General features: G+C 40.4%; 1 protein-coding gene across 8 annotated transcripts in view; it reads left to right on the top strand.

Annotated features, from left to right (window-relative positions):
- Positions 1-1,143: 1,143 nt before the first annotated feature.
- Positions 1,144-24,827, top strand: part of LOC125969457 (ribosomal protein S6 kinase beta-2) — a 37,619-nt gene continuing 13,935 nt past the window's right edge. For 6 of the 8 annotated variants that reach the window (XR_007481585.2, XR_011086825.1, XR_007481584.2 and 3 more), the window contains exons 1-15: positions 1,144-1,365; positions 1,762-1,822; positions 2,439-2,479; positions 3,560-3,674; positions 5,622-5,690; positions 5,780-5,927; positions 6,628-6,685; positions 6,990-7,090; positions 7,393-7,483; positions 11,598-11,688; positions 12,217-12,324; positions 13,605-13,667; positions 14,164-14,241; positions 14,373-14,480; positions 16,714-16,826. Coding sequence is in view for 4 of the 8 variants with exons in the window: in XM_049721554.2 (XP_049577511.1) it covers positions 1,769-1,822; positions 2,439-2,479; positions 3,560-3,674; positions 5,622-5,690; positions 5,780-5,927; positions 6,628-6,685; positions 6,990-7,090; positions 7,393-7,483; positions 11,598-11,688; positions 12,217-12,324; positions 13,605-13,667; positions 14,164-14,241; positions 14,373-14,480; positions 16,714-16,826 (1,238 nt within the window). In the remaining 4 variants the exon portion in view is untranslated. The remainder of the gene's footprint in view (positions 1,366-1,761; positions 1,823-2,438; positions 2,480-3,559; positions 3,675-5,621; positions 5,691-5,779; positions 5,928-6,627; positions 6,686-6,989; positions 7,091-7,392; positions 7,484-11,597; positions 11,689-12,216; positions 12,325-13,604; positions 13,668-14,163; positions 14,242-14,372; positions 14,481-16,713; positions 16,827-24,827) is intronic. The other 2 variants (XM_049721552.2, XM_049721550.1) reach the window with 2 other exon arrangements.

Raw genomic sequence — 24,827 nt, 5'->3', positions numbered from 1 at the left:
AATAGTTTCAAACATGTAAATACTATATTAATAGTATAAATGACATCCAGAAAATAATGTATAAATGATATAAATATAAATATGATACGTGTTTGTGTGTGTGTGTAACATGTAGATGTAGCTAAAGTATACATACTGTAAATATGTTTTTAGAACTCTTTTATTATTATAACAATTTTTGTATAACAAGGCACAATACTGTAAATATGTTTTTAGAACTCTTATTATAACTTTTATTTTTACTTTTTTATAACAAAGTACAAGTGTATGTACTGCAATTGTGTGGGCACTCCCTGCCTTCTGCTGGCGTGTGGGCAACTTTCGTGCCATAATTCCTCAATTTAGAAGTTTTATTTTTAATTTTTGGTTTGTTTGGTTAGGTGGCTCAGTGGCACACTGGGTAGCACGTCCGCCTCCCAGTTAGGAGGGTGTGGGTTTGATTCCATCTCCGGCCCTCCCTGTGTGGAGTTTGCATGTTCTCCCCGGGCCTGCGTGGGTTTTCTCCGGCCACTCCGGGTTCCTCCCACATCCCAAGAACATGCTTGGTAGGCCGATTGAGCACCGCCTACTAACCGATGACGGCTGGGATAGGCTCCAGCACCCCCGTGGGGGCTAAGCAGTACAGAAAATGGGTGGATGGATGGATTTTTTTTTTTATTTAGAAAAAAATTCGCGATGTACTGAAACCGCGTGAAATAAACCACGATGTAGCGAGGGATTACTGTACTCCCTTGAGCGCACACACACACACACACACACACACACACACACACACACACACACACACACACACACGCGCACGTTTTCATATATTACTGTTTTGTTTGTTAGATTGGGATGCTCAATAAATTTATGAAATGAAACAGGTTTTCACCAATAATTTCTGCGGCCGACTTCGAAAGCCAAAATAACACCAGCGAACGTTTACAAAATACAGCTTTTAGCATTGTTTGGCATTCAGTTAATATGGAATGGAAATCGATTGGGCCAATTTCTTTTATAATACTCGATTTTGACAGTGCTTCCCTTTCAATACTGAAAAAATACGTATAAACGCCAGGAAGTACGCTGCACGTACTTGTACTGACGTAGGACGTAATGGCTTACTCTCCGCCAATAAACACAAAGGAAAAGAGAAGCCCGATGACGTTTACAATGACGCCGCAATAACAGCGTCAGGAAGCCTGCACGAGGAGTGCTAAACTTGGGTCCCAAGTGGAGTTAAAAACAATTGAAGAGTATCTAAAAATATTACAGAAGAAGGCCCAAATCGGAAACGCCGTTTATAAATAAAAGTAATTTGGATTATACATCACAGTTTTCCAGCGTGAGCTAAGAAAGCTCCGGATGTAAGAGAGCTGTCAGGTGAGCTAGTTAACTTTACGTTAGCTATTTGTCAACACAACTGTCATCCTCAGTGACGACCGTAAACGGTAGTTCGGACGTTGGTCGGTAAGAAATAGCAACTCGACAAGCTTTTACATAAATATGAAAGCCTCCTCACATGGTTGCCACTTGACTTGCTTTACTCGTGACTGTCCTAATTCAACACATATTAGCTTAATTAGGTGTTCAAACGAACTACGCGTGTTTTTGCGTGCTTTATCATTTGAAAGCAAATGCTGACTGAACTATTCGAAAGTTGGCTTCACAATATTTTCATTGGTTTACTAAACGACACAGGCCATTTTTTCCTGCGCACCTGCCAGGATATTATGTTGTACATCAAGTTAATACACTACATTGCCTGACTCGTGTCAGTTTCAGAATGGCCGGAGTGTTCGATATAGACTTGGAGACTGAGGATCTCAGTGAATCAGAGGTATGTCTTAAGCCCTTTTACTTAGATTACTTCTCTATACTCAATGTTACATTGCTGATTTTTGTAACTATACTTTATTGTGCAAAAGTCGTAAGCATTGTTCTTTGTTGTTTGGCTTTTAAAACAACTTATCGCACACAAATTAATACAAAAACGATGTTCCTTAAAGTTTGCAACGAAATACTGCATGGACCAACAACCACGACTCAATAAAGTGCCATTAGATCTATTGGAATCGTCCAACCCTTAGACTTAGATTGGTACTTTTCTTTCTTACTTTTACTTGCTTTTTCTTTTCTTTATCCTCCATTAACTGAAAGTAGCCAGCTAGTTAAAAGAAAACAAACAAAACCAAAACAAATGGATGGACAAACCCAAACACAAAGTTATATGAATTGTTTTATTTCTTGTCCTTTATTTGTTTACTTTGTTTATTGTTTGTTAGCAAGTTGAGCCTTGGTGGCGGTTGGCGTGCTTCCATGCGGCTGCAGTTTATTCATTTTGACATGGCTGAAACAACAAATACAATGTTGACCCAAGACTTTGCACATTCAGTTACATAATAATGTACTTGCATTACTTTTAACTATTTGGGCTTGTTGTTCCCCATCCTTAGGATGATGTTTGTGATGGCACCGTAACTGAACCGCCGGACAAGTGAGTTCAATTAATCATTATACTGAAAAGGGAAGTCAAGTCAATAATATGTTCGATGTGGCACTAATGTATGTATAGTATGATTAATATTAATCTGATCTCTGAGTTCGGTCATCTGACGTTCACAAGTTGATCCTTGATTGGTCATTACCACCTGAGAAACTGTGATGTAATTTTCAGTTAGCGCAGATTGGCAAAATGACTGCCACTTGAGATGGATAAAAACATTGGATTTGACAGGTGAATTCATGTTCCTCACGCTATACAGTCAAACCTCGGCTTTCGATCACAATCCGTTCCAGAAGGCGGTTCGAGAAGTGAATCGTTCGAATTCCGAATCTATTTTTTCCATTACAAATAATGGTAAAAAATCTAATTCATTCCAAGACAAAAAAAAGCCTTTTTTAAGCATTTATTCATTTGCGCATTTTTGTCCGATTGAGCAACTGCAGTGCACCTCCGAACGCGCAACCGTAGCGTGCCGCCGACCGTGCAACTGCACCGCGCTGTTCGCATTATTGTGACAGAGTCGTCACTGAAATTTAGAAAATATTTTTAAAGTCCTGATGTACTTTCCAAAACTTTAGTTGACCTGAGTGCGCAGGGAGCTTAATTTGGTCCGATTGCGCAACCGCAGCGTGCCGGGCGCTCACTATCGCATTGTGAGCACAGTGAGCGCCCACAATGCGACAATGTGGGCGCTCACTGCGCCCACACTGTTGCATTGTGGGCGCTCACTGCGCCCAGTGAGCGCCCACACTGTCGTTGTTGCATTGTGGGCAACAGGTTTTTTATTTTTTTATTTCTAAAAGTCAACCCCCCTCCCCCCCCCCCCCAAACACACACACACTGAATAATGGCACGTAAATTAAAGGTTGGATATTTCTTTCATCTATTTTTTTTAATCATTTATGGGATTTTTTTTTATTAGAAGCTGAAAACATCTTAACCAAGGCTGTTACCTGTATTAAGACAAATCAGTTAATGTTTAACTCAAGGGCTCTGAGCAATGTAAGGTAATTAGCACAAAATGCCTAATGTACTCAAATGTGTTGTTTCTTATTTGGTTGTTTAATCCAGTGTGCAAAAAGAAGAGGTGGAGCTGACCAGTGAATCTGTTAATAGAGACTGTGAGAGAGTTGGACCAGATTTCTTTGAGCTTCTCACTGTGCTTGGAAAAGGAGCCTATGGCAAGGTGCATAGTGTGTGTGTGTGTGTGTGTTTGTGTGTGTGTGTGTGTGTGTGTGTGTGTGTGTGCTTGGAAAAGGAGCCTATGGCAAGGTGCATAGTGTGTGTGTGTGTGTGTGTGTGTGCGTGTGTGTGTGTGTGTGTGTGTGTGTGTGTGTGTGTATGAGATATAGTGTGCGTGCAATTTGAATATCAACTCTGCGTCTAAATATAGGACAATTTTTTTCCAAAAAATTGTACGTTGGCAGTGGTTTTGTGTATTACACAAATGAGCCAAGGTACTTGTACCACACAAAAAAAATACTACAGTAAAGACAAACTAATTAAATGTAAAAAATCACTCAAGTACATATTCAGTGCCAAAATCAAGTTGTGTCCTTTGATAGCTTTCTTTTCTTGCCCCATTGAGAGGGTCTGATGCAATGGCCCTTTATAAAAGAGATACTAATTTAGCAATTTTCAACAGAAAAAAAAAATATTTTGTCCGTACTGAATTTGAGAACTTCATTATTTTTCATGAGCAATTTACATCTTATAAAACACATTTTGCCACATGTTCTCAACTGAAAGTGACACATATAACAACCAATCACAGCTGAGCTTCACAAAGGTGAGCCTTGATTGATGAACCTAGTTCTCACCTGTTACTTCCCATACTTAATGTTACCGTTAATGTTAATGCCTTATGGGGAGAGATTTGTGACAAAATTATTCAAACAAATACATACTGGATTTGATACATTCATGATTATCACGACGGTCGCACGCACACACGTACACGCACACACGTACACACACGTACACACACACACACACACACACACACACACACACACACGCACACACACACACACACACACACACACACACACACACACACACACACACACACACACACACACACACACACACACACGTCTCATGTATTCACGCAATGAAAGGTGATTCCTCTACCATTCGCAGTGAGGCAATGTTGCTGTCTCACGTTTTTCGTTTAAGAATTGTCAATTGAAAAATAGAAGAGCCTTAATATAGATCTTCTGTGAGGGTACACACAAGACAATAAATTAACCTTTCTACTGCTGAAAATGCCAAAATTATTAAAGTATCCCTTTAAAATGCAAGCACTGTGAGGAGTAGTTATAGCCAAACTGTCAGCACAAAGTAGCGGTACACCATCTTAGATTAAAAGGTTCTGTTTGCCACTGTATTATTACAGTGTTGTGCAACAATCCACAGACTTTAGTCGGACAATATGAAGCATATATATGAACAAGAAACATATTTACACATCTATATCATATATTATATATATATCATATATATTATGATGACAAAATCATGTCTGTCATAAATGAAAAAAAAAACCACCATTGAAATATGACGAGGTAATCGCATGAAGTTGTGAATGACCAATGACGGCTAATGTGCCATCCTGGTTAGTTGGCGTCACTCCTCTGCTAATAAGTCGTCATACAAGAAAAAAACAAGTCCACTGCCAACCCGGCAGGGACTGAGCAAACTCGACGCCGCTGCTGCCGCGGCACTTGCTTCCTCATTCCCCTTGAAATGTCCCCAAAATCCAAACCACCCGTACAGTAGACCGCACCGTCTATGACTAACTCTTACCACATATTTTCTTTTCAAATATCACAACAGCCTCGTATTTGAACAGGACGATGTGCACTTTTTAGATACACGAAAAAAGGTTCAAAGGTAGCTTGAACATACCGGTAGCCCAAAATTTGGTTTGTTGTTTGTCTCAAAGAGAGGTTTAGAACTAAAATGTTTTGTGTCCCTCCGGTGTTTTACTTCCATTTCCAACCATATCTCAATCGCGAAATTTTTGAGGATCTCAAATCCATAATGAAAATGTCCTTTGGCAGATACAGGTTAGCACACAAATACATTTTCTGTGTTCGCGACCTCAAGGCAACATACAATTTCTTTACAGGTTTTCCAGGTGAGGAAAGTTCGAGGTGCCATGTCAAACAAAATATTCGCCATGAAGGTTCTCAGAAAGGTATTTTTGAATACATCCTTTAACCTGTACAACAAAAACAATCCAACTGTGTCCCTAACTATTTGCCTCTCCCATATGTTTGTAATTAGGCCAAAATCGTGTGCAATGCTAAAGACACTGCACATACGCGAGCAGAGAGGGAGATCCTCGAGACAGTGAGACATCCTTTCATCGTGGATCTCTTCTACGCCTTTCAGACTGGTGGTAAACTCTACCTCATACTGGAGTACCTAAGTGGTAAGATACTGAGGGTGCTTGCTTGCTACTTAAGCAATGTACTATATCAAGTTCTTAAAATCAAAGACAAACCCAGAATGGGCTTCATCAATATAATTGCAACTAGGGATGGTTACTCCTTTTTTGGGTATAGACCGATTTGGTACCAAGCGAGCAAGACCTGATGTGGCCGCCCACCGCCGGCTCACACAAACACAGTATATACCGTGTATTGTAATGGAGACGTGCACTTCCCAGCATTCTTTGATTTGGTTTTGATTTGATTTTTGATGCTGGCTCCCTCTCAGCAGCCTTTGGCAGTCAACCATCAATGAGAATTATTCCCTTTGATTTTTTTGTGTTCTCTTACTCCCCTTCATGGCGGGCCAGAGTGTTCTTGAAAAACAACAGGAAGGAATAAATACAAATAAAAACGAATACAATGATAATTTCCTTTGTATTGCTATTTAACTTTTTTCCTTGTGTAGTTCATTGCAAAGAGCATTGCTAGGCATTGTGTCTTGTGTACTTATTGTTTGTACTATTTCTAAAATGTTTTAACCTTGTTTTTATTTCATCCTCTTGTTCTCATTTGTATTAAACTCATGTTTTGTTATTTGTCCTGTCTTGGAGTTGATTGTGTTCAACCTTAGAGGTTATGCGGTCGATGTACTCTTGAGGACTGGACTGTTATACTTTACCTGCAGTTGTATGTCACCAGGAGGAGAGCTATTCATGCAATTGGAGAAGGAAGGCATCTTCATGGAAGACACTGCTTGGTAAGGATTCTCTAACCTCTTCTAAAAAAGGTGAAATTATTATTTTATATCGTGGTATTTTGCTAAGAAGATAAGAACAACACAAAGCAAATCACAGAAATTTTCACTTTATATGTACTATATTGTTTTATACTAAATGTCGCCCAAAAAAAAAAGCAAACCACAATCCATTTAATGGTCAGATGATTTTCAAGGCTTTTGTTTTGTAGGTTACAAGATATACTGTTTGGTATTTGGGGTTACCTACATGTAGCATTTATGTTTATACCTTGATTTTAGTCATTAACAAACTGTACATTGGCAGTTTCTATCTAGGAGAAATCATATTGGCTCTTGGGCACCTCCACTCTAATGGAATTATTTACAGAGACCTCAAACCTGAGAACGTCATGCTAAATCACCAAGGTAAAATTAAGACAATATATGTTTTGCTCTACAATGCATGCATTAAGAGTTTATTTTTTGTATTTGTATGAAATACATTAAAATCCTCTCATGTAAAGTGCTTGTTATTGTGCTTTTTAAAATGTTCTCAATTATCTATCATTATAATGATTTGACTTGGTGGTCTGAAAATATTTGTCATGCATGTCTGTAGCTTTATTGACATAGTCAAGGTCAATTTTTACCACTGACTAATCTTAATTGTAACAGAATTAGTGCCGTTAAAGTGCAAATTTTTCTTTTTTTTCTTATTGTATTTAAAGGACACATCAAGCTAACTGACTTCGGCCTCTGTAAGGAGTCAATTCATTATGGAAGTGTCACACACACATTCTGCGGCACCATTGAGTACATGTGAGTATCGCTCGCTCACTCAGCATACCAGCATATTAATTATTACATTACTTATTTACGTGTTATTATCAGAACACTAAAAACAATCCAAGACACGTCAATTATATATCCCAAGGCTCAAAATAACTTTTTTCTGTCACGGATCGGAATGTAGCAGGGTGACCAAATGCAGCTTGGACCAGGGTTTATTGGAGGAACTCAAAGGACAGACTCGGCAAACTGACATGACTTAACAAAACAACAACTAGACTGACTGACCGGAATGTGAAAGAAGAAGACAGCAGGACATTACGACAGCAAGACAGTTCGACAACAACACGCACTAATCTGACGGGGAGTGAGGGGCAGACAGGACTTAAATACAAAACACGAGGCAGGTGACCGCGGTTACATTGATTGAGGTGACACAGGAGGGGAGGGGCGACGCGAACAGAAACTATGGCAACCTAGACACACAGCAAAGCTGGGGACGAGACGTGACATTTTCACTTTAAACATTGGTGAAACGGACCTGAACGATCCTATTGGTGTAGGGCATCAAAGTGGATATAAGACGTAAAAGATATCAAAGAAACAAAAGACATCAGAGGATAGAGGAAATTGTTTGTGGAACTGGTGCTGCTACAAGTACTCTCTTGTTTGCCAAAAAATGACTTTGCCTGAGTAACAACTTTCTAATATTGAGGAAAATGTTTCTATTTTTGCAGTTTACTTTTATGTACCTTATGTAGGTTTTCCTAAACAATCATAATATGACTATAAATGAATTTTATCCTTTTTTATGTAATCAAACATTTTACATTCACATTCACAAACATTTATTAAATTCACATTGTGAGTAGAAGCAGACTCTATATTACTGTTCAGAAAAGAATGACCTGGGCAATTTCAAACAAAAGTTTTTTGAGAACATTATTGTGCATATTTTGAAAGTCATAATCACATCTCAGGACTGTATTGTGAAAACAAAAAAATAACAAGTGATATGAGTTTTCAATATACTATATTATAATACTTTCAATCTTATAGGCAGCTCCTCCCTTGGAGATGTATTCCCTAATGCAGGGGTGTCAAATTAATATTTGGCACAGACTGCAAGGCGGTATAACTGTGGATCCATAGAAATATTTAATCACCTCCTCATATTATGCCTTTTATACACCTGTACACAACAAATTGATGGATAACTATTTGAAGTCATAAGTCAAGGTTAACAGTTTTGTTGAAGTTACTGTATAGCGGCTATTGATAACAAGAAAACGCCTACAATAATTCAACGTGATTTATTGTGTGACAACTGGTACAGATTTTAGCACAGAATAGAATCTGACACACTTTTCGAACTGTATAGAGGCTATTGATAACAAGAAAACGCCTGCAATAATTCAACGTTATTTATTGGGTGACAACTAGTACAGATTTTAGCACAGAACAGAATCTGACACACTTTCGAGGGCCACGTAACATGATGTGGTGGGCCGAATCTTGCCCCCGGGCCTTGGGTTTGACTCATGCCCTAATGTATTATTATAATTATTTTACAGTTTTTGCTTACAGATCTGCTTAGCGTTATGATGGATAATTTTCTCTCCATACAGTTATTAAATTGTCAACTATTTTGCTGTTCAAAGTTGTATACATTCTGGTTTGATGCAGTTCCAACCAAACTTTGAAAAGTAAACTCAAGCACAATAAAAGTGTTTCACGAAACTCGTTAATCTTAGCAATTTGCATGGATCCTCCATCTTCTGTTGATTCCTTCAAGTATCGTACTCGCGACGAGATGACAACCATTCATGAGGACGACACTCATCAGAAGCATAGCTTATTTGCCACCATGGCTGCGGTGATTACTTTGGTGTCACAGCGCAATTTGTTTCGCTGCATTAACTAGCCAGCTGTATCATTGCTTGCTAGCTTATGTGACAAAAGTAGTGCTGATGTCATCTAACTTGCCTCAATCTCAACCACGTTTTTATGACGGGCTCTATAGTTGAGCTACCATGAAAACTTAAAAACATTTGTGATTCTTAGTTTTGTCATTCAATCAGTTTTAATGAGGTGCACAAATCGAATTTTGACTGAACAATAAAACTGAGAATTACAGTCAAAATGTGGGCCTGCTCAGCTAAATTGGATGCAGGTATGGGGATCTACCCCTGAAATTCTTTATTTATCAATGTATTCATAAAAATTTATCTTTAAATGAAAGTAACCTACTGAGTAGTTAATAAGTAAAATGACAAGAATCTCTCATTGCATCATGCACAACTGAGTCAAAATTTGATTTGTGCGCCTCATTAAAACTGATTGAACAATAAAACTGAGAATTACAATCAGTTTTAATGAGGCGCACAAATCAAATTTTGACTCAGTTGTGCATGATGCAATGAGAGATTCTTGTCATTTTACTTATTAACTACTCAGTAGGTTACTTTCATTTAAAGATAAATTTTTATGAATACATTGATAAAGAATTTCAGGGGTAGATCCTCATACCTGCATCCAATTTAGCTGAGCAGGCCCACATTTGTACATTCAAGTACCAGTTACTATAATACAGCGGTCCCCAACCTTTTTACCACCATGGACCGGTTTATTGTCAGACAATATTTTCACGGACCGGCCTTTAAGGTACGACTGCCATAAAAAACAATGGTATTGTGGTCGCGAAGGAAATGTGGTGCAGGAGGTGTGTCGCTAAAGACTTAATTGAACATACCGGTAAAACGAGGAATAGGAAGAACAACAGAAGTGCGTTACCACATAAACACCACATTCCCAACACACCCTTAAATACTTGGTGGATTCTGTGTGCGAACACCACAGTATAATATAATAATAAATGTGAATCCACTGTGTACTATGCAACTTTGCTAGCAGCATCCTCATAACATCTCGCCAACAACATGAGTAATGGGTAACACTTTATTTCAATTTTATTCATAACAGTCATACGACTGTCATATTCAAGACATGACACCTATCATGAACATGAAAGAATCCTTATGACAGACGTCATTAAGTGTCATTCGGTAAACTATCACCTTTGATGCAAAATTGACATTGTTTCAGATGTCTTTGTTGTGACAACTTGACATAAATTATGCCACTTTTGAAGCTAAGTTGACATTATTTAAGATGTCTTTGTCATGAAAACTTGACATAAAAAAAACAACAGAAGCGGACCTAATTGTCAAACGTTAAGAAATATTTATCTTTATATCCTAACATGATATGTTACTGTCAGACTGTTATAAACTGATTTGACGGTGTAATTACATTTAATGACATCTCAGTAAAAGGTTCAAGACTCCACTTTATTTGAATTGAAGGAAAACAGTTATGAACAAAATTAAAGTGTTATTGAATAATGTTATGTTATGTTCACGTCACCCAGGTGTAAGAGAGAATCCGGTCCATTTTTCAAATTAAAAGATCATTCAGACTCAGATAAGTAAAATAAAAATAATGTAAGTTACTCGCCCGGGGGTTGGGGACCACTGCTATAGTGTGCAAAAGGGGTGTTCAAACTTGGTCTTCAAGGGCCGCTGTCCTAACTGTTCTCCATGTCTGCCTGCTGCAACACACCTGATTCAAATGATCAATATCAGTATCAAGCTGATCATATGAATCAGTAGTTTTGCAAGAAGGAGACATGGAACGTAGGACAGCGGCCCTCCAGGACTGGAGCTGGGCGTGGCTAATATAGAATGTGTGGATGACGACCCCAAGTGGACAAAAATGTTACCTGCACATTATATGCATATGATGTGATGATGATTGTTGGTGATGCAGTGAAATAGTAGTCAGCACACACGTCAAGACTTCCATTCAACTTGTTTATACAAAAAAGTCTATAGTGTGTCCTCCCCATTTTGGGCCATGCCGTGTGTGTGTGTGTGTGTGTGTGTGTGTGTGTGTGTGTGTGTGTGTGTGTGTGTGTGTGTGTGTGTGTGTGTGTGTGTGTGTGTGTGTGTGTATATATATATATATATATATATATATATATATATATATATATTAGACTCACACTCTAATAATTAGAGTGTGCGTAGTTGTGAACAATCACTCGTATGCTGCTTCACTTTGTTTGTCTTACTCTGTGTTGCAGGGCCCCTGAGATCCTTACAAGGTCAGGCCATAACAGAGCAGTAGACTGGTGGAGCCTTGGAGCCCTCATGTATGACATGATGACTGGATCGGTAAGCTGGAAACTGTTTTAAAGGGAATCTGAGAACTAGAACGTTACTGGCACGGCGGCCTGTTTGTTTCTTGGAGACAAGAAAAACTGTGTCAGCAAATGTCCATTAGTGAACTTGAACAAACCCTGACGAAAAATCAACATTCACTAAAGAAGCAGTCTTTATTTTCTACTACTAATTCCCCTACTTAGTGATCATGTTAAATGACAAATGCGCTTTCACGTGTATAGCGCTTTTCTACCTTTGGTATTCAAAGCACTGTGAGCTCATTTACCCACCTTATTACTCATGTGACACCTTGAATCAAGACTCCATTCATTGTACAGTATGTTTGCGTGACTATCAAATCTACAACACTGTACCTCTATAAATGTGATAGACCAACTTGTATAGTTTTTGTGATTTGTGATTGTTTATTTGCTGTTAATATATTAGCTTGCAAAGCGCCAACTTCTATTCATTGATTAAGACAGGGTGGAAAAGGTTTTTGCCTTTAATAACTGATACTTCAACATGTACTTCTCTCAGCCTCCATTCACAGCGGAGAACAGAAAAAAGACCATTGATAAAATTTTGAAATGCAAACTTAATCTACCTCCGTATCTGACCATAGATGCCAAGGACCTCATCAAGAAGGTCAGTAACACTAACACAGATAAATAGGCAACATTGGTTGTTATGAGCTGTTTTTATAGAATAATGCACGCACACACACACACACACACACACACACACACACACACACACACACACACACACACACACACACACACACACACAGCGGGAGACACTTTTAACAACTGTTAAGATGCTTTATAGCTTCTAATGGATTTTGTTTCTTTTCGAACTTTTTATTCAAGTGCATTAAGTGGGGAAAAACACAGTTAACATATATATTTTTTTTTGTTTGTTTTTTTTACATCAAATTGTGTGGCTTTTAACGCCCTACTCTGTACCCCGTTGCCAACAAAACGGTACTGAATCATCTACGTTTCATGAAATGGCCGAATACAGAAAGCGGCATCTGAGACCACCCCTTGTTGCATAATCTCTCAAAAACATCCAGCGACCAGAGTCCTCTCCTCTGCACTCTCCTTTTTATGCACTCTCCTTTTTATGCAGTGAGATTGAGGTCTGTTGACTGCGATGGCCAAGGGAAGCTTGCTATTCTGTGTTTGATGAACCATTCCTATATGAGAATATGCTTCTGCATGAAAATTTTATTTATTTTAAGGCTTGTCATACATCAATCAGGGGTGGAAATAATCACGGAGGGCACTATAATTTTCAATAGTCATTTTCATTCATCCAAATGACTTTAATCAAACCAATCAACAATGTTTGTTATATGGCAAGTGGTTTCCTGCTGTTAAGCAAGATTTTTGTTAACTTTAAGCTTGTTCACTTTTAGCATGGCGCTCAGATTACTTGCATACTAAAACAATGATTTCACTTTAGCCCTCTTGCCAAGCCAGTTTAATAATAACTCTGGGAATCTAATTCAAGTCACTAAATATCTATGATCTGCAGAGGAAATTACATCAATAGCAGTGTTTCATATCCACGAAGTGAATCCATGTTGCATTAAAGACAAAAAGTATTGACTACTAAACTTGACAAATTGGAATATAAAGTACAATTCTAAATGTTAAACCACATTTCTATTGGTCATCTGGTTTTCAACACTGGTCCATCTCATGGAACTTTGTGATACATATCTAGCAGAATAGTCTGTTGCACGAGCGGTCCAACTAAATTGTGTGAATTACAGGGCGATAACCTGCAGACAGATTTCTTTTGTACATAACAAAATTGAATTTGTGCAGCATTTGTACTGGGTTGAGTTTAAACACAACCAAAATATAGTGGTTTTTTTTATGCCTCATTGAATCTGATTAGTCTTTTTCTGTTTCCAGCTGTTGAAGAAGAATCCCGCCCAAAGACTTGGCTCCAGTAAAGCAGACTGTGATGATATCAAAGTAAGTGGCATTTCTACACCTACAAAGCGCAGAGGTTTGAAAGATGTTGTATGTCAGGGTCCACATAGCTTATTGTAGGATGGACCAGTAAAATCGGCAAACAACAATCAGTTGTTTTTCATTTTGACACATTAGGATAATTATTCAGCTGTCTTTACAAAATCTTGTGAACAACCTCAGATTTTTTAAAGTGGCATCTCACAGCATACAAACAGAGTATTTTTTCTTCGTCAAGATGCTGACACCGTCACAGGGCTCTTGAAACCACCCCATGCGACCACAGTGTCTTATGTATTGTACAGCCTTTGACCAGGCATTGAGAGGATGACAAGGAGGTGGTTGATCAGCAATCTCTAATGACACATTTTGGCCATAATCATGTCAACAAACTTTGCTTTAAGGCTGGATGAATATCGCAGCCAAATACAAACATGGAAGATGTCAATGAGCTAATGTCTTTTAGTGCAATGTAAACATGCTTATGTACCCCTTCCAGAGACATCCATTCTTCAAGCAAATCAAGTGGGATGACCTTCTAAATAAGAGAGTTGAGCCACCATACAAGCCACAGCTGGTAAAACATTTGAAACATTTGACATTTAGCTGCTGTCATGTCTCATTGACTACAAATTCGTCATCCAGTATTTCCCTCTTCACACTTCTTTTCTCTAATGGGATTGTTTGAACATTTCTTTGTCTATGTAGCAGTCCGATGAAGATATAAGCCAGTTTGACACCAGGTTTACCAGACAGACACCAGTGGACAGTCCAGACGATTCCTCACTCAGCCAAAGCGGAGAGCTCACCTTTGCTGTGAGTAGAGTTGTAAAAAAAAAAAAGAATTGACCTAAAAAGTTTTTTGCCTTGAATTTTAGTCAATCATTTTAAAACAATGTTTTCAGCCTCTTACTGTTAGTTAATTTCAGGATTTTTACTCCTTTCACTTTCCTTGAGCAGGTAGAATGCATGTTATGCTGTGTTTGAAGTTAGTAAATTGAAATGGGCAGGTCTAAAACCTCCCACGTCTTTCCTCTGATGAACTCCTTTGTTGGTTTGATATTGTGTTTTGCATCATTATTTTTGTTGCATTTTGGTTCCCCCAATCAGTCTGTTTGTATCAGACTGTTGCTGTCGACATCCGAGTTCACTTTGCTGACATGTTAGATTGATAAAGATTATTGTGCCCACTACGGAAGTGACCATGTAAGAAGTCCAAGCCCTGACATTACATCATCAACATTACATGTTTGTAGTGTTTGAAATCATGAGTCAATATTTTCTTGTTGCTTTATTCTAGTTTAAAATAGATAAAATACATTGTCACATCAGTCCATAAAACTTTCTCCCAAGATTTTTTAAATACTTGTTGGGAGACCTTTTTTGCTCATGTCATATGCATCTTCTGCCAATTATGCAAACAGTAGGCTTTGACAACACAACTTAGTCACATGAAAACTTTATGGGTTAAAAAATGCTAAGCGGTTCAGATAATGGATGCATGCAATTAAATACTTGAGGGGAAAAAGGCTGCAGTATTTTGCTTTTAGAGCCAGTTTGATGTCAAACCCAAAGCATTTCAGTTCACAGCAAGAAAGGACTTCTGTCAGGATCGGAGTGGTAATGGAGCATGACGACCAAGTGCAGCTTGGACCAGGGTTTATTGAAGAACGCAAACTAACAAACTCGGCAACTGACATGACTTAACAAAACCTAACAACATGACTGACCAAAAAGACGTGAAACAAAAAGACAGGGTGACATTACCAATGACAGGAACAGGAACCAAAAAGACACCATGACATGAACACACAACATAAATCCAACACCGAACAATCACAACCAATGATCCGACAGTAAGTGAGGGGCAGACAGGACTTATATACACGACAGGTAACGAGAGGCAGGTGGGGTGCGAGAATAATCACATTGATCATGGGCACACAGGAGGGGAGGCGCGAGCACACAGACAGAAACCAAGACAACAGACACAGTGGAGCAGTTGGGGACGAGATGTGACACTTCTACTCAATTGCCCAATACTTTTGAACTATAGTGTACATATTTTTCCTCAGAGAGAGATGTCAAAAGTTTATTTATTTACGACACCTGAACCTTGATTTTACATGAAATGCGGGTCCATATTTTGGTAATCGCGTTAACCCCGAAAGCGCGTTATTTAGAAAGTCTAAAGATAGGAAAGAAACAACAAATTTTTTTTTTTTTTTTTTTTTTACCTCTAACGCAGGGGTCACCAACCTTTCTTAAACCGAGGGCTACTTCCTGGGTACTGATTAAGGCAAAGGGTTACCAGTTTGACACACACTTCTGAAATAGTCAAGTTTCTCAACTTAGCTTTAACTATGTGTTATTATTGTCATTTTCAGTTCACACGTAAGTGTGATTTAAACAAGAATAGCAAAAATAAAATAAATAGCTGAAGCTCACTGATAAGTGCTGCTATTTTGAGCTAATTTTAGAACAGCCCTGCGGGCGACTCACGCGGTCCTCGCGGACGACCTGGTGCCCGTGGGCACCGTGTTGGTGACCCCACGTATACTTGCCAATCGAGGTAGCGATAATGTAGGGACGTTTTGTCCTATTAGCATAAGCAGTCATAAAGATCAAACAGCCCTTATCATTCGCCGTCTCTGTGGTCGCACAACGGAGTGCTCTTCTGGCAACTTATCATCAAACCCCCTTTAAATTAGTTACGGAAATTAAATCACTAGCGCTAAGGTTTACACATTGTTTTCCAAATGTTTCAAGGTTAGTGCTCACAGTTCAAAAGAAAATGTATTTAGGACGAAATAAATTGGTGTACATGACCAAACCGTGTTAGAAAGTCGTATAGAATCCAAGCGTGTTCTATTGAGGTTTAGGTGTAAATTGCTTATTGCACACGTCACAGGGTTGTGATGCAGTAACTGGCAAAGGGTTGTGATAAAGTAACTGGCATAGGGTTGTAATATTTTCCCACCAAGACTTGCATTGTAATTTCCATGATAACAGTTGTGGTTGATGTGAAAATGTCCTTCATTTCCATCAGGGTTTCACCTATGTGGCTCCTTCAGTCCTGGACAGTTTAAAAGAAGGTTTCTCCTTTGAACCCCGAATGCGGCCTGCTCGCCGACTCAACAGTAGTCCACGCACACCTAACAGGTAACACATATTAGGCTACCTGCAACTTTCCCACCAAACCTTTTTAAATAAGATGTGGCTTTTTTTGTGAATTGGCCCGATCTCACAAGCGTTACCTTGTCGTCTTGTCTCATACTCATGTATGCATGTATGCCTGTATGCATTTTCTTTCTTGTGGTAAATATAAGGCCAAAAAAATTGAAATCTGGCAAAGAAACTTTGGGCTTATTTGCCGTTTGCGGGGGTCTCCCTATTTTTCACAACTCAAAATTGGCTAGTGTGTTCTACACATTCGAGAGTCTTTATTACTCTAAACCAGGGATGCTTTAATACACATCTTAACATGCCGCTAAGAAATGTTGCAATGACTCAAGGTCAATTTATTGAGTTTGTTCATGCGACCGTATTTTCCGGACTATAAGTCGCTCGGAGTATAAGTCGCACCAGCCATAAAATGCCCCAAAAAGTGAAAAAAACATATATGTCGCTCCGGAGTATAAGTCGCATTTTGGGGGGCAATTTATTCGACAAAATCCCACACCAAAAACAGTCATGAACGAGCAACAACAGGCTAAACAATAGCAACAACAGGCTAAACGATAGGTATGCTAACGTGACAAATACAAACAAAGAGCTGAGAACGGGCCTGACGTAACATATAGAGTGATTAAGGACAACTATTACATGAATAACATGTTTATAAAACCATCGGTGTCACTCCAATTCATTAAATAGCAACAACAGGCTTAACGATAGGTATGCTAATGTGACAAACACAAACAAAGAGCTGAGAACGGGCCAAATAATAATAAATAATAATAATAAATATAAGAGGAGCAAAAATAGAGCAAGTGTACATACAGCAGACAGTGGACTTGGATATGGTGCTTTAAAGTGTTAATTGCTTTATTTGATGTTTTCTCTATTTTTTATGTTTTGAATATGTTCAAGATAAAGATATAAAAGCATGTGAAGTGATCAACTATACTAAAAATAACATGGGAAGTGGTCAACTATACTTGTAAGTAAGTGATGTCTTAATGCTCAAGTAAAAATTTGTGAAATAAAACATATATAAGTCGCTCCTGAGTATAAGTCGCCCCCCCACCCAAACTATGAAAAAAAGCGCGACTTATAGTCCGGAAATTACGGTACTGTAATACTCAAAACAAATTGTTGGGTGCGGGGGCTAACAAATAAAACCACAAACTATAGTAAATAGTCATTCATATTAATTAATTGATTTATTTCAATTGGGACAATGCACATCAATGAACATCAGTATAAAAACAAATGTAAAAATGCAAGATTATAGCTAATTACCTAGTTTTCATCCGTAGTCCCCAGGCAAGCCAATACATAAGAAAATATACATATAAATATATAAATGCATATGAATAAATAGGAAAGAAAACATAACATGCAATATTTGTAAGTAACACAAGGGAAATGTAAGGAGTCTAGCTTTCAGCCATAGTTTGAGTTTAGCTCTTAACGCTGATCAGTGTAGGGATCTCCTGGATATGCAGAGGAAGACTGTTCCAGATGTCAGTGGCTCTCACAGAGAGTGTTCGACCTCAAAACAAGGTAGACACTGGAGGACAGGCTAGTCAATGTAGCGCTTTATAAATGAAGCATACATACTTAAAATTGATAAAATTTTCAAAATGTAAAAATACCAGCTCAGTGGCCTAGTAGTAGAGTGTCCGCCCTCAGACTGGAAGGTTGTGGGTTCAAACCCCAGCCGGGTCATACCAAAGACTATAAAAATGGGACCCATTGCCTCCCTGCTTGGCACTCAGCATTAAGGGTTGGAATTGGGGGGTTAGATCACCAAATGATTCCCGAGCGCGGCACCGCTGCTGCTCACTGCTCCCCTCTCCCCCAGGGGATGGATTAAAATCACATGGGGATGGGTTAAATGCAGAGGACAAATTTCACCACACCCAGATGTGTGTGTGACGATGATCATTGGGACTTTAACTTTTAACTTTTTAGTTTGGTAAACACTTTAAGAGATTTTTTTGTACAGTGATTCAATTAATTTCAAATTGTCTTTTGTTTTCATACGTTAGAACAAGGACAGGCAATGTAGCGTTATATAAATGAAGCATACATACTTACAATTTTCAAAAATGTTCAAAATGTAAACATTGTGCTTGTTCAAAATATTACATACATAAAAAGACTTAGGTTTAAGGTAAAAATCTTTAAGAGATTTTTTGTACAGTGCTCCAATTAATTTCAAATTGGTTGCTGTGGTGAGGGACCAACTTGTGATGCAGTATTCATTATGACAAAAGAAATCGTTGAATGGAGAACCATTCTGGCAATACCAGGTGTAAAAAAAATACCTAATTTGTTTAAAATTTGCATGGTTAAATTTGACAGTATTGGCAAGTCTTTTAATATGATTTTTGAAGGACAGAGTGGAATTAAGTAACGCGCCGAGTTATTTGAATTCTGTGACATGTTGTAATTCTTTCCCTCTTAAGAATACTCTGCAGTAGCAGCGCACGTTTCTTTGAAAACATTATTTAAGACAAATAACTGCTTCAGTGAATATGGTCCAAACAGTCACTGTTTTATCATCTAGCCTACCTCCATTTCAGTTTCCAGCTCCTCTGTTTTTTCTCCCCTCTTTTGTTTTCCTCATTCATCAACTCCTCAAAGTACCACTTCCATGTACTCTGCCTCCTTTCTTCACTTATCGGTACATTTCCATTTCTTTCTTTAATCACCCTACCCAGCTGCACATTTTTCCCAGCATGGTCCTCTACTGCCTTGCCAATTTGTACGATTCTTTTATCCTTTCCTTAGGTCCACCCCCTTGAACTCATTACACACTTTTGTTTGGCAACCACCTCCCCTCTTCACCTCCATATGCTTGTAATCCTAGCTGGTTTAGGTTTCCTCCCAACCTATTTTTTTGTACGTATCCTGCCCTCCAAATATGTTGAATATCCGAAGACAGTAAGCTCAACCACTTTCACTCATCAAGACTCTGAAGGCCAGGTTGAAGGTTGACTCCAGGTTTAATAACAAGGGAAAGGGTGAAACTGGGAGAATACAAACCACATTGTATAATCAGTCATACAAACTAAATGAATTAAATCGATATGAAATCTCAATCATGCTTTTATCCTATCGTCTAACACAGACATGGGCAAACTACGGCCCGCGGGCCACATCCGGCCCACGGGGCCATTTAATCCGGCCCGCCAAACCTGAATAAATTGTATTATTGAACTTTTTTTGGGTCATTTTCCCTGCAATTAGTATGTTTCACCAATAGATGGGGAAGCGCCCGCCCGCGCATTTACTCCCGGAAGCCGTGTCAGAAAGCTCGGTGCACACTCACAAGTGCGTGTACGTACTAAGTAGTACGGACCCAGCGCACTCCGCGCTCTATTTTTATCAGTGCCGAATTTCAAGTGTGGGCTGTGACGTCAGCATTCTTGTAATTCGCGCGCTGAGCTTTCAGATACAGTTTTACGTTAATGCCACCCACAATCCTTCCCCTGGAATCCTTCCACTAAAATGGGTGGCCCGAGGAAATGAAAGGTGGACACTGAGTGCCCAGTGTTTAAAAAAAAGAGAGGACAATTTGGCTCGACCTACGTGTGTGAGCAGACGCTTCCGCCACATGAACGTCAACAAAACCCGTCACAGCTCCAGGTTAACAGACCGACACCTCGGCTCTATCCTAAGAATTACCACAACAAATTTTACTCCAGGCCATGATGCACTAGCAAAAAAGGGAGACCAACAATACTATTGATTTCTTTATTACTTTATTTAGAAGTATTCTTTCAATGATTATTCAAGATGATGTATTTGGTCAGAATTTTTGCCGTTTGATGTGATTTCGCCTCATTAGATAAACATATTTCATAAATCTGACCTGCAGGCGCTGAAGTGATGGAAACTATTATTCATAATAACAGTGTCGTATTTAATGAGAGTAGTAGTTTGTTGGATAAATATTTTTTTAATGCTGTTAATAAATGCATTTGTTTTCAAAAAACTTTTTTTGAATATCCATGCTTTACTACCAACTAAAAGTACAAACCTTTTATGCAATGACCTTTACATGTCATTTCTATTACTTCACACAAACAGTACATCCATCTGCTCCTGGTTCGGCCCCCCGATCAAAATTTAGAACCAAATTCGGCCCGCCAGTGAAAAAGTTTGCCCACCCCTGGTCTAACATCACAGAAAACTATCATTTCAAGACTCAAAAGATCTATTTCGATCCATAATAACTTAAACAAAGATACATACCAACGATGCCTTGTATAACACAAAATGTAGGTAGTAGTTTTGCCGAACTGCAGGAGAGAATAGAACAAGCAGCGTTCTCTTTCAACACTGTGCTGAAACATGCGCTTACCAGCTCAGTGGCCTAGTAGTAGAGTGTCTGCCCTGAGACTGGAAGGTTGTGGGTTCAAACCCCGGCCGGGTCATACCAAAGACTATAAAAATGAGACCCATTGCCTCCCTGCTTGGCACTCAGCATTAAGGGTTGGAATTGGGGGGTTAGATCACCAAATGATTCCCGAGCGCGGCACCGCTGCTGCTCACTGCTCCCCTCTCCCCCAGGGGATGGATCAAAATCACATGGGGATGGGTTAAATGCAGAGGACAAATTTCACCACACCCAGATGTGTGTGTGACGATGATCATTGGGACTTTACTACCTGATTCTAGTCACGTGACCTACCGTATTTTCCGGACTATAAGTCGCTCTGGAGTATAAGTCGCACCAGCCATAAAATGCCCCAAAAAGTGAAAACAAAACCCATATATAAGTCGCTCCGGAGTATAAGTCGCATTTTGGGGGGCAATTTATTCGACAAAATCCCACACCAAAAACAGTCATGAACGAGCAACAACAGGCTAAGCGATAGCAACAACAGGCTAAACGATAGGTATGCTAACGTGACAAACACAAACAAAGAGCTGAGAACGGGCCTGACATAACATATAGAGTGATTAAGGACAACTATTACATGAATAACATGTTTATAAAACCATCGGTGTCACTCCAATTCATTAAATCCAGCAATCGTTCGATACGATAGCAACAGGCTAAACGATAGGTATGCTAACGTGACAAACGCAAACGAGGAGCTGAGAACGGGCCGACGTAACATATACAGTGATTTAGGACAACTATTACATAAATAACATGTTTATAAAACCATCGGCGTCACTCCAATTCATTAAATCCATCGATCGTTCGATACGATAGCAACAGGCTAAACGATAGGTATGCTAACGTGACAAACACATACGAAGAGCTGAGAAGATTCAAGATTCAAGATTCAAGAGTTTTTTATTCGCCATGTTTGAGCGTGCCAAACAAGGAATTTGACTTCGGTAAATCACAGCCTCTGTTCAACATTTAGGTGACTAACAACAATACTCAGGACATGTGAAGAACGAAAGATATTCTCAAACACCCCCTGATCTTAAACTCCCAAGAGGGCAAGGAAAAACTCAAAACTCCAGCTAGGGGAAATGAGAAACCTTGAGAAGAGACCACAGATGGGAGGGTCCCTCTTCTAGGATGACCAGGCTGCAATGGATGCAGAGAGGACACATAGTACAAACAGTGTAGACAAAAAAGGTGTCGCAAGCGGGATGTTATTGCACAGTAATGACTCTGAGACTCTAAGAGTGGTGTGAGTTCATCAGAGCGACAGCCTGGGGGAAGAAGCTGTCTCTGTGTCTGCTGGTTTTAGTGTACAGAGCTCTATAACGGCGTCCGGAGGGGAGTAGTTCAAACAGGCTGCAACCTGGGTGCGAAGGGTCTGTTGAGATGTTACTTGCACGTTTCCTGGTCCTGGACAGGTACAAGTCTTGGATAGATGGGAGGTTGATTCCAATTATCTTTTCTGCAGTCCTTATTGTCCGTTGCAGTCTGTGCTTGTCTTGTTTGGAGGCCGATCCAAACCAGACAGTGATGGAGGTGCAGAGGACAGACTGGATGATGGCAGTGTAGAAGGTCTTCAGCAGCTCCCGTGGCAGGTTGAACTTCTTGAGCTGTCTCAGGAAGTACAGCCTCTGCTGGGCCTTCTTCCGGACAGAGTCTATGTGGCCGGTCCATTTCAGGTCCCGAGAGATTGTGGTTCCCAGGAACTTGAAGGTGTCTGATGAGAGAATAGTATTACTGCGGATAGTGAGGGGTGAAAGTGGTGAAGGGCCTCGCCTGAAGTCCACTGTCATCTCCACGGTCTTGAGCGGGTTCAGGTCCAGGTGGTTTTGGCTGCACCAGTGGACCAGCCGCTCCACCTCCTGTCTGTACGCAGTCTCATCACCGTTCTGGATCAGTCCGATGAGAGTGGTGTCGTCTGCATACTTCAGGAGCTTCACGGAAGAGTCACTTGCGGAGAAATTGTTGGTGTAGAGGGAGAAGAGCAGTGGGGAGAGGACGCATCCCTGAGGGGCTCCAGTGTTGGTGGTCAGGGTGTCAGATGTGATGCTCCCCAGCCTCACACGCTGTCTCCTGTTGGTCAGGAAGCTGGTGATCCACTGACAGGTGGAGGCAGGCACCGCAAGCTGGATGAGCTTCTGTTGGAGGATGTCAGGAGCGATGGTGTTGAACGCCGAGCTGAAGTCCACAAACAGGATCCTGGCGTACTTTCCTGGGGTGTCCAGGTGTTGCAGGATGTAGTGCAGTCCCATGTTGACCGCATCATCTACCGACCTGTTTGCCCGGTAGGCAAACTGGAGGGGGTCCAGCAGGGGGCCCGTGACATCCTTCAGGTGGTTCAGTACTAACCTCTCGAAAGATTTCATGACCACAGATGTCAGTGCAACAGGTCTATAGTCATCCATACCTGTGATGGCGGGCTTCTTGGCCACTGGAACGATGGTGGAGCTCTTGAAGCACGAGGGCACCTCACACAGCTCCAGGGAACGGTTGAAGATCCGTGCAAAGGTGGGCGCCAGCTGCTCAGCGCAGACTTTCAAGCAGGAAGGTGACACGCCGTCTGGGCCTGGTGCCTTCCTGATCTTTTGTCTCCGGAACATCTGGCGCACTTCCTCCTCGCGAATCTGGAGTGCGGGCGCGGCCTCTGCAAGAGAGAGAGTCGGTGACCACGGTGATGGAGGTGTGGACAGAGCAGTTGTGGGGGGAGGTGAGTATGTGGATTGTGTGGATTGTGTTGCAGGAGGTCCCGTTGTGTGGGAGGACCGATCAAACCTGCAGTAGAACCTGTTTAGCTGGTCAGCGAGCCTTGGGCTCTCCACAGGACGGGGGGTTCGTTTCTTGAAGCCCGTGATGCTCTGCTGGCCTTTCCACACTGTTGAGGGATCAGGATTGGCAGAGAGGTGTCTCTCCAGGCTCTCCCCGTAACACCTCCTGGCTTTCCTGACCTCTCGGTTCAGTGTGTTTCTGGTCTGCTTGAACAGGTCCCGGTCGCCGCTCCTGTAGGCCTCCTCCTTGACTTTGCGCAGCCTCCTAAGGTTCGGTGTAAACCAAGGTTTGTCGTTGTTGTACGTGCAGAAGGTCTTAGTCTGCACACACAGATCCTCACAAAAACTGATGTATGATGTGACAGTGTCAGTGAGTTCATGCAAGTCTGAATTTGCAGCATCAAAAACACTCCAATCGGTGCAGTCAAAGCAGGCTTGGAGGTCCTGCCTTGACTCCACTGTCCACTTCCTGACAGTCCTCACCACAGGCTTAGAAGTTTTTAGTTTCTGTCTGTAGGCAGGGACCAGATGAACTAGACAGTGGTCCGAGAGTCCTAAAGCTGCACGAGCCACAGAGTGGTATGCATCCTTAATTACGGTGTAGCAGTGGTCCAGTGTCTGTGCCCCTCTGGTGGGACACGTTATGTGCTGTCTGTATCTGGGGAGTTCGTGTGCGAGGTTCGCCCTGTTAAGATCACCCAGAACAATGATTAGTGAATTTGGTAGAAGTTTCTCCATATCTGTCACCTGGTCAGCCAGCATCTGCGTGGCTTCACTCGCACGTGCGTGTGGTGGGATGTAAACAGCTGCCATGAC

Source organism: Syngnathus scovelli, chromosome 5 (genome assembly GCF_024217435.2).
Source record: "Syngnathus scovelli strain Florida chromosome 5, RoL_Ssco_1.2, whole genome shotgun sequence".
NCBI classification, from domain to species: Eukaryota; Metazoa; Chordata; class Actinopteri; order Syngnathiformes; family Syngnathidae; genus Syngnathus; species Syngnathus scovelli.
This window is presented reverse-complemented; position numbering and strand designations above follow the sequence as displayed.